The following is an 11,458-nucleotide window of genomic DNA, read 5'->3' as shown; positions in this document are numbered from 1 at the left end:
AGCTTTGAGATGGGAGGAAGCAGGTCTTACCTTTACATCACCACTGGACGATGTTTACATAGATCAGGCACTTTTCGGGACCCCCTTTTTACAGAGATATCATACAAGAGTCCACAGAGCTATTTACATTGTTTCACCAGGTGGAGAAAACCACGGGATGCACAGGGGGGTGGGGGCTCTCACCACAGTGTCAGATGGGAATGAAATGTGTCCAGGTATGAATATCAGTATATGTGTTGTACCGTGCGGGGCTCAAGCACTTGGTGAGTCCATCCTTCCTCTAAAGTCCTCCTTCCTCATTCACCCGACGACGTCACGTGAAAACCTCCTGGCGACGCCCGGCGACCTCACCTCCGTGTCATCAGAGTGGGCGTGGCTTGAGCGGTAGCCATTGGCCTGTTGCGATTGCTGTTGGGGGTAGTACTGGCTGGGGTAGCCACGGTAATAGGGGTCCTGCTCTTCCTCTCCCTCCTCCTCTTCCTCCTCGTCTTCGCCTCCTTGGTCGTTGTTGTAAGCCACCGCAGCAGGGTTGTACGGCCGATTGTAGGGCTGGTAGCCACCGTGAGGCAGGGGTTGGACTGGGGTTGTGGGAATATTTCAAGTCAGTTTGAGTGAATGTGTCTGGATCAGTGCCGCTAACATAAAACCACCACTGCATGGAACATGGAGCAGAGTTAAGGCTTGTTTTGGGACTACAACCACCTGAAATGCCACCACTGTCACTTAACAGCAATAAGGAGGTACGGTGCTACTAGTATGTTACAAAACAAGCTGTACGGGCAGATTTGGGTCCAAAAGGTTTGGTTAAGGAGGAAGTGGATTAAAGAATTTTAAGAAAAACCTGTTTTTTACCCCCATATTGCCTGGACATGTGGGTCACATTAGGGGGAACATTTTGCACAGTTTACAATACATAAGATGTACAGATAGAGGGTTTGTACAGTTATAAATGCAGCCAATCAGCATCAAAGCAATTCATCACTATTTAGCTGATCCGTCAGGCTTTGAATGATGAGATTAGCTTCGAAGAGAATTCAGCTCGAAGCGGAGGCTTGTTGCAGCAAACCATTGTGTGCACCAGCATTTGTTGACAGATGGCAGTGAGATCAGTGGTGGTGATCGTCGCAGCAGCATTATGGGGGTTTGTTTGGTCTTCTGGGAGGGTAGGCTAATCCATTTTTGTCTCAGAGACTGTCAAATGATGAAGCAACCAGAATAATGATCCAATTCCATCAAGAATGTTAACAAAGTAGAAATAATCCAGTTTCCATTCATGATAAGGAACCACAGAGCATTGTGTGCATAAAGACTGAAAACCAGAGACAGAAAGTTTACTAAAATGATCCAAATTGTCTTTTAACTTTAAATGGGCTGTTAGATTTTTTTTTACAGAAAATTCTGTAAAACTGAAATGTTGGTTGCAAAACTAATCCAGATACTATCTCTGGTTGAATAAAAAAATGCAAGGATTAGAGGTTAAACCAGGGTAAGGAGTAATTAATTAATTAATTAATTAATTATCCATCTCAAGAAATATTGAAGCCTTGAAGGAATAATTTCCTCAGTTTTTAGTGTTATGTACAGAGCACAGAGGGAGGAGCGGAGGCAGGTGAGGAGAGGAGGATGGTTGGAGAATGCTCCTCAGTAATCATTCCCATAGTCCTGTTGAACTTCAGTCAGAAAGAGAAAAAGACAGAGGGAGGGGAACACAGAGAGAGGAGATGTTAAACCTCATATCAGGAGGAAAACCCAACGACACCAAGGAGTTTAACTTCTGAGACTGTTGGAATCTGCTTCTGTCTTTTAAAGGAAGAAAATATAGATACACCCCGGGCGGTACTTACTTTGTTCAAAAAAATAGTAATATGTTCAAATAAACTGTTAGAAAGAGGGGAGAATGTGTGAGATCTCTATTTCTCTTTCTGTGCACGAGAAAGTAAGAATAAAGATTTTCCAACACAGAAATCAGTCGCACAACAGGAGTGGACAGAGTATACCCACAAATAACATGCCTTGTGGGTAATACTGAAATAATGTTAGGTCAGATATTAATGTTTTACCACTTAAAATATCCACTTTTTTCGACATACTATACTATGACTTTTTATGACTTTTTTTGACATGCTATACTATGACTTTTTTCGACATACTATATTATGACTTTTTGACATGCTATACTATGACTTTTTTCGACATACTATATTATGACTTTTTGACAAGCTATACTATGACTTTTTTCGACATACTATATTATGACTTTTTGACATGCTATACTATGACTTTTTTCGACATACTATATTATGACTTTTTGACATACTATACTATGACTTTTTTCGACATACTATATTATGACTTTTTGACATGCTATACTATGACTTTTTTTGACATACTATATTATGACTTTTTGACATACTATACTATGACTTTTTTCGACATACTATACTATTACTTTTTTCAACATACTATATTATGACTTTTTATGGACATACTATATTATGACTTTTTTTGACATGCTATACTATGACTTTTTTCGACATACTATATTATGACTTTTTATGGACATAATATACTATGACTTTTTTCGACATACTATATTATGACTTTTTATGGACATACTATACTATGACTTTTTTCGACATACTATATTATATTATGACTTTTTTCGACATGCTATACTATGACTTTTTTCGACATGCTATACTATGACTTTTTGACATGTTATACTATGACTTTTTTATGATTTTTATCGACATACTATATTATGACATTTTTATGACTTTTATCGACATACTATATAATTACTTTTTTATGACTTTTTTCGACATACTATATTATGACTTTTTTTGACTATACTATAACTTTTTTCGACATAACATATTATGACTTTTTATGGACATACTATACTATGACTTGTTTCGACATACTATATTATGACTTTTTTCGACATACTATATTATGACTTTTTTTGACATACTATACTATGACTTTTTTCAACATACTATATTATGACTTTTTTCGACATGCTATACTATTACTTTTTTCGACATGCTATACTATGACTTTTTTATGATTTTTATCGACATACTAAATTATGACATTTTTATGACTTTTATCGACATACTATATTATGACATTTTTATGACTTTTATTGACATACTATATTATTACTTTTTTATGACTTTTATCGACATACTATACTATGACTTTTTTCGACATATTATACTATGACTTGTTTCAACATACTATAATATGACTTTTTTCGACATACTATACTATGACTTTTTTCAACATACTATATTATGACTTTTTTCGACATGCTATACTATGACTTTTTATGATTTTTATCGACATACTAAATTATGACATTTTTATTACTTTTATCGACATACTATATTATGACATTTTTATGACTTTTATTGACATACTTTATTATTACTTTTTTATGACTTTTATCAACATACTATTCTATGACTTTTTTCGACATATTATACTATGACTAGTCTTGTTTCAACATACTATAATATGACTTTTTTCGACATACTATACTATGACTTGTTTCAACATACTATAATATGACTTTTTTCGACATACTATACTATGACTTGTTTCAACATACTATAATATGACTTTTCTCAACAAACTATACTATGACCTTTTCCTGAAATTTTTTGACATGCTATACTATTAATGTTTTATGACTTTTATTGACATTCTATACTATGACTTTTTTAGACATACTGTACTATGATTTTTTTGTTGACATACTAAACTGACATTTTTTCCACATACTACACTATGATTTGTTTTTACAGAATAAAATATGCCTCACTGAACCATAGTGTTCTTTGACATACTGTGCTATGAGTGTGCTTTAGCTCACTGGGTATAGTGCTTGCTGTGATATTGTATTCACTGGACAGGTGGTTAAAATCCAGGGCAGGTACCTTTCTGACTTTCACGTGTCTTCCCTGTATCACCAACTACCATAGCAGCAATTACTTTGTATGGTACTGTTGAATTTTCTATCCTTATGACCTTTTATGAAATCTTTCCATATACTATCCTATCACTTTTTTCGTGACTATGAAAAGTAATATGTTGAGTATGCATAGTATGTTGAAAAAAGTCAGGAAAAAAGAAATAGTATTGTCTGTTGAAAAAAGTCCAGAGAAAAGTCATAGCATAGCGTGTAAAAAAAGAAATCTGGAAAAAACGTCATAGTATAGTGTGTTGAGAATATCAGGCAAGTGACTCTTAGTCATAAACCCCAAAAAGTCATAGACCTCCAAAATTAAGTAATGTCTTATCCATCAACCATTATTAGCAGATGATGTTTTATTATTCCTGACACGACCCAAAACTATGGAACCATATGAATATTAAAATGTGTGTGTGTGTGTGTGTCAGAATGTGCAAAATATGCTGAGTGTACAGCATATTTTATTACATCTCAATATAGACAAATGGCTTTGGTCAGTGGCACAATTAAGTGTTAATCTATCAGCGTGGACATGAATGTATAAACTTCACAGTGGAACAACAACAAAAGCAAGATCACGCTCAAATTCGCTGAGAGGTTTTTGAGAACAATAACTATGCTACAGCTGTCTGTCTCTGTAAAAACAATATTTCAGTGTTTTATACTTGTAAAATTGGTTTATTAGATGGAAAGACTGGGCAGGGTAACTGTTTATGTCGATAAATTTGCAAATATAACAATAAAACACATGTCTAAATGAATCCTAGTAACACTGATGGTTGCTCCGAACATGTTTTTTCAAAGTGTAAAATGACGAAATAAACTAAATGCTCTGTTGCAAAAGGACACACCAATAAAATCTGAACCCAGAGCAGAGAATGTTTTTGTTAAGCTTGGATAGTTTGACTTCTTTTGGGAAAGTAGTCCAAATTTTATTTTTGTTTGAATAACCAGAGCCTGATTTATGATGTATATGCATGCTAGCTTTTTCTGTCATGGCCCTTTTTGGAAACTGGAAAAAAATAGAAATCATAACAAAATTACCAAGAACACATTTCTTTCAATAATTTCTGTTTCGAGATGCCTTCTACAGTATGCTGAAGGCTTGCTCATAGGAGAAGTTATAATTGTTCAAAACACTGCACTGTAACCAAATAATGTCCTTTTATTGGCTCACACTTATACTATTGTGTTTTTTTTTTTTTAATTCTCATAATTGCTAATTAAAGGGGTTAATGTATGTGTTACAAATGCTGAAATGATGCAACTCAATGATGTTTACCTCCGACGTTGTACCCCAGACAGGAGTTCTGGTCACAATATCCTGGTGGGCCTGCTGGTCCTGTGGCACCTGGATTCCCCGACCTCCCCGGTGTTCCCTGGTTACCAGGCCGACCAGGGGGCCCCTGGCTGCCTGTCCGTCCTTCACCTGGAAGGCCTGAGGATGTAGGAAAAGTTTGTGTTAAAAGATGGATGAGTACACCAAGTCAATCTGCAAAACGACTGGGCCAGTGTGTTGCCTGGTGCGAGGGAACAAAGATGGGAAATAACCCCTTCAACCTCTTCTCAATCCCTCCCTTTGCTGCTTTGACAACATTGCCGAAAAGACATGATTGTCATTCCTGGATGAGGGAGATGATAGTCAATGTCCTGAGGGCAGGAACGGGAATAGTGTAGTTCTTAGTCAGAGGCTTCTGTTTTGTGTACACGCAAGAGAACGTGCTCCATCAGGGCTCACTTCAGCAGTCAGACAAAATATGAAATCAATATTTTGAGGGTTGTTTCTTTTGCCAAGAGCTAAAATTATCATCCTACACGGGTAGGAACATTGAATAAAGATGGGTAGAGCTCTACCCTGTCCCTTTCCCTCTGGAAATATTCCCCTTTTCATATATTGAAGTTTTTACCTTTTTTTTTTTAACAGGTAATGATCATAGAAAAGTTTCCGGGGAGTTTTGTCAGCCTGTTCTGTGAGTATTGATCGCACAGTAAACAGAAAATCCCATCACTGACATATTTTCATAACACAAACTCCAAGCTCCACATACTACACAGAGAAATCAATACAGCAATTATATAAACATATATTCATGGTCGAAAACCTCTACTTGCTTTTCTCAGACAGGGAGATTTAACAGAGCATAGTGCAGATCCAAAACATATTAAGTATATATACTTAGTTACTTAAGTATATATATAAGTAACTATATTACGACAATATTTGAAACAATTTGGGTTTTGTTTAGAGTGAACACAAAATAAAACATTACACATATGATTGCACAAATACTCTAAGATTAATACAAATGATAATTTTTGATCTTTTAAATTTGTATCATGATGAAATCATATATCGTAATACACAACTGTCATACAAACTGATAATAACCATGACCTATAACAGGATAGAAGATTTTGATCATATCGCCAGCATTAAGAATGACATAAAATGATCATAATTTGAAGCAGTTACAACACCCCTACATGTTATTTGAACAACAAGACTCGAGAGAATGGATACAGTTGGTTTACATTATTGAGCATGTTTAGAAATTAGTGTAAGTTTGTAAGAATCTTACCTGGAGGTCCAGATTGTCCTCGAGGTCCCTGAATCCCAACTCCTTGACTCCCTCTTTCTCCCTTTTCTCCCGACAGACCTGGAAATATACACAGTTCAAAGAAATTCCCCTTTTTGGTGCACAAACAGCTCCATTTTGAGGTCCTTGCTCATGCTACTTTACACTACTCCTATCTATGTTATAGATGTAATAATCTTATCAAATATAATGCATTTTCAAAGGTTATACCAGTGGTCCAGTTTTGGCTTATGACCCCTTTAGAGTTATGAGCAGTTCCATCAGAGAGAGATGTCCACTCGAAACCTCTCACATTGTTTCATTTAAAAAACAGTTTAAGGTTCAAAGATATAAAATTATCCAATATTTTGCAAAAAAGCAAAGTCCAGAAATGAATCCATATTTGTCAAGCAAAACTTTATTTCTCATGAATCATCTCTGGACCCTTCAGATTTATCTTGTGACCCTTTGGGGGCTTGGCCCCTAATTTGGGAATTAACAGAATAAACTACCCAATTGGAACGTAGTTTACAATCGTAAAATGCTACATACAGATTGTTGCATCAGTATTAACAATGTAATCATGTAAATATGCCACAGACAGAGGCCATATTGTTCAGGATGAGTCATTTTACTTTTGATATTTCAAGTACATTTTGCAGTAAATAGGCAAAGTATGAAGTCATTTTATACTGCGTTGTTGATAATTTTACTGAAGAAAAGTTTCTGAAAAATTCTTCCACCACCTTCTATTCTAATCATTAGTTGCAAATTTTTGGAGAAACATGTCAGAAATTATACGTGGAAGGTCTGTCAAATAAAATGTTCGTTAAACCCAGACTTGGCTCTGCACTGCTGTCCAGCTGTGTGAATGACCTAATGGATACACTCTACACTCTCATATTAGAGAACCACACAAAACTGATGATCTGCAGATTTAATTTCCTACTGCTTTTATGACTGCCTTAATCAACTGCATCGGGAAGGAGGAAGCAAGCACAGTGGGGCTGAGAAGAAAACATTTTACATCGACGACTTTGTATGTGGACTATAAATGGTTTAATTTTGTCGAACCTGATCACAGTTTGTTCCTGAAGCTGGTATCAGCCTTACGTGGATCACCTGTCTTAATAACAACACATTTCCATAAGCCTGTCATACATCTTTTTTTTGTAATATTTGACCTACTCTGCTTTCAGTTAGGCTTATAAAACAAAGTATGTGTGCATGTGTGTGGTGGCTGCAGATCACAAACATTATTGGGGAGAATAAAGGGTCTGAGCCACTGGAGACGAGGGAGCTATGCTGGACATTTCCTGACAGCCGCTCTCTACTTTCCTGACCCTCGGTATGTGCATATGTGGATCTGGGTTGCATGTTTTAGTGATGAAGACGGAGCCTCATAAAGGCTGTTTCTCCACTCAGGGCTCGTGGCAGGGGAATGACCGCATGGATATTGAAGTTACCGTCTTCTGGCCTGGACTGAACCTAGCGGGAGCTCTGTCCCTGCGTGGCAGTGAGTCAGGGTGTAGGCCAGACCATAAAAAGTAGCAAACAAGTAGCCGGCTTGACACTTCAACTGGATCAAATTTTCTGCACACTGCCTTCACCAGCTGGACACTCACATAAACATTTATCACTAAACCAGAGCTTTATACAGTCACTTCACAATGAAAATCTTTGTCCAAATAACTGACTATGTTACTCAATCGGAGGACAGACACAGAACATGTCACTGAAAAAGAAATTGATGAAATCAGCTCCAACGTTTTACATCTATGTTTAGTGTTGAAAAACATTTTCATATGTTCTACATACATTGTTTTCATGTTTTTTTTTATATATTCATGATCAATCAATAAAATTAATGATCTGACAAAAAAAGAAGATTTTTTTTTTAATAATTTAAAAAATGTCATTTGGCACTCATTGCCCGTCACTTGTGTCTTCAACAAGCTGCTACCTTGAAAGCTGTGAGTACTAACAACAACTGTGTTCATTGTTTGCCTTCATTATGATATGTTTATGTTCATAATGCACATTAGTCATTCTTGGAGCTAGTGCTAAGGCTAGCAAATTATTATTTTTTCCGTACATTTTATTCTTATTTTCTAGTGAATTCTACTGACAATTATGAGTTCAGTTCAGACTATCAACTGCAGGCTAATAAACACACGTTTGTAACTCTTTCTGATGCTAATATAAACAATAGAATGCAGTTATGTGTCTTGACTCAACCCAAACAGTGAAGGGCAGATGATGGATTGTGGTCGGTCTGTTGATCTAAGTATGGAAGGTCATACATATATCTGTAGTACAGTACATCTTCCTGTCTCACCTCTCTCTCCTGATCGCCCGTTCTGGCCGCTGGCACCAGGGAAGCCTGGCCTGCCGGATGACCCTTGCTCTCCCTGGGGTCCTGGGAGCCCTCTCCTACCCGGCTCTCCGGGTGGTCCGGGTACTGTTCGGACTGACACCGATGACTGGACGGGGATCTGGTTCAATATTGAGTTATAGCGAGACAAGTGGCCTGAAGGAGGTAGAGGAAGTGAATGGTTTGAAAATATTTAAAATGTCCTTTTTGGACATTTTTTTATTTTTTTTTATTTTACATAATATTTTATGACAAGAAAACGTGAAATCAGTAGAGGTCAGAAGAAACATTTTCAGCAAGGACATTGTACTTAATAACATGCTGGTGTTATTGTGTAGATATCCTTGATTACTCACTCTGGATGAGCTGCTCGCACACTTGCCGTGCAATGGCACGCACAGCAGCTTGGGTTTGCACATCACCCTGAAGAACAAACACGAAGCTCTCATGGTTTGATATTATACAACCACACAGTATATATATATATATATATATATATATATATATATATATATATATATATATATAGCTCACAAAGTATTTGTAAAGTAAATATAAATAAAATGTAATTTACAAAATATGTGGGCACAACCTTGATGACTATATATCCACTTTATGGGTGTTGTGAAATCTGACTTCAGTTGCTTTTTTATTGGAGACTTAACTTGATGCATGGAGAGCCGTAATGAATATCTAACTTTGTTTTAGTGACCTGAAAAAAAGAGCTGTAATTGAGTTACTGATCACTTAAAAACATGTCTAACTGTGAAAGCAAATGGCTTAAATTGAAACTGCTAGTTTTTCAACTCTATACCTCACAGTTCAGTTAATTGTCAAAATGAGTAGACAGCTCATTAAACAGTTGAATAATCTCCTGTAGCTCTCAAAGTTCTCAAAAGGTTGAAAAAAATAACCCTGATGATGTCATATTGATGTCATTGGGATTTGACTTCAAATTGCTATCAGAAAGCTGGCATTAAAATGGGAGTTGAGGGCTTTGTAAGTGGGCATTTAGGAGACAAGAGGAGGGTCTAATTAAAAAGTTGCTGTAGCGTTGCATCATGGGAAGTGTGTATATTTTCATTTCAAGTTGTTTAATCGGCACTAGACTCTTATTGGTTTAGCATAATGAGTAGAAACTTGACTTTTAACAGCCACACATGAATCAAAAAGGTCTCACTGATAAAATGATGTTTACAATGAAACCAACATCTTTTGATTTGTACTAATCATCATCATCATACAATAATGTGATGGGTAAGTTATAACCATGTATTGCTTAAATATATTAGGGAAAAGGTGTTGGAGTAAACTTACTTTTCCCACATTCAATTATTGCTGTTTAAATCACTGTGAAATGGATTTTAGGGTAGATGCTCACAACACGATCCCTAAGAGATTCTAACCAGCTTCATTAACTGGGCCACCCCACAAAAAAAAAAAACATAAGAAGTTCCTGTGATGATTTGTTAAGAGACATTCACGTTGAGTCTTCTAATGAAAAATATACAGTTGATAAAATGGGGGCAGAAACATGAATTACAGGTTGAATTCAAGTTGGCAAACTGCGTGTCTCTGAAGCCCTCGGCAGTGATGGCCTTGCCACCGTGTCATATTTGAACCACGAACACTAGTTTGATTTGGTTCCCTCTAAACGAGGCTGAGGGAGTGAAAAGGAGAACTCGAGCAAACAGTGAATGTGTACTGGAGGGTTATTCGGTTTCTTCAAAAACAAAAGTGTGAAGCGACAGTGATTAATAGTCTTCAGTTTTACTAACAAAATTTCCGCTGCATGATGCAGCAGTAAAATGTGATTTCCTCTCCACACCGGTTTTAAATGTGGCAGTGTAATGACTTACTCTTTCTCCCTTATCGCCTTTGGTACCAGCAGGACCCTGCAACATAAAAGTACAGGAGTAAACATTTGGGGGAGTAATGGGGGTGGGGACATTAATGTCCCCACCCCCATTACTCTACATCTCTCTGCTGTTCTTTATGCCTCTTCCTCACACACTCACACACACACACACACACACACACACACACACACACACACACACACACACACACACACACACACACACACACACACACACACACACACACACACACACACACACACAGCAGCTGGTATATATTTAAATTTGTGTCCAGGTTCTTTGTGTCCTAAAGACAGTGCACACGTAAGCATGTGTCCTCAAACCGAGAGCAACTCTGTGCCTTGGACAGGCTCCTTTCCTGCTACTGCCAACACTGTAAAACGCAGAGATGCATATCTGATCACAACACACAAAAACCTGCCAAGCGCATAAAGTCGCTCAATGCATATCACAGTGTAACGCATTGTGGTCCAGAGGCAACATGAAATACAACTATTTCCTGGCCACCGGACCATGTGCCGATATGATGAATATCAGTTTGATGTTGTTACAGCTTTTATATAAAAGTTTGTTTATCTTTGGGGGAACATGTCCTTGACCACCAACTGACTGGCTGGCCGTTCGCTGACTGGGTTGGTGGATAGAGACG

At 37.1% G+C, this 11,458-nt stretch overlaps 1 protein-coding gene across 1 annotated transcript in view; it reads right to left on the bottom strand.

Moving 5' to 3' along the window:
• Positions 1 to 453: 453 nt before the first annotated feature.
• LOC311024386 (collagen alpha-1(XIV) chain-like) overlaps positions 454 to 11,458 on the bottom strand; it is a 114,954-nt gene continuing 103,949 nt past the window's right edge. The window contains exons 43-48 of the mRNA XM_084026760.1: positions 10,789 to 10,824; positions 9,286 to 9,352; positions 8,894 to 9,085; positions 6,559 to 6,636; positions 5,262 to 5,417; positions 454 to 1,670 (exon numbers count right to left, since the gene is read on the bottom strand). Coding sequence (XP_083882886.1) covers positions 1,642 to 1,670; positions 5,262 to 5,417; positions 6,559 to 6,636; positions 8,894 to 9,085; positions 9,286 to 9,352; positions 10,789 to 10,824 — 558 coding nt within the window. The 3' untranslated portion in view covers positions 454 to 1,641. The remainder of the gene's footprint in view (positions 1,671 to 5,261; positions 5,418 to 6,558; positions 6,637 to 8,893; positions 9,086 to 9,285; positions 9,353 to 10,788; positions 10,825 to 11,458) is intronic.

This window comes from Eutrigla gurnardus, assembly GCF_963514095.1.
Source record: "Eutrigla gurnardus genome assembly, chromosome: 14".
Lineage (NCBI taxonomy): Eukaryota > Metazoa > Chordata > Actinopteri > Perciformes > Triglidae > Eutrigla > Eutrigla gurnardus.
The sequence above is the reverse complement of the archived record's forward strand: the minus strand, read 5'-3'. Positions and strand labels throughout refer to the sequence as shown.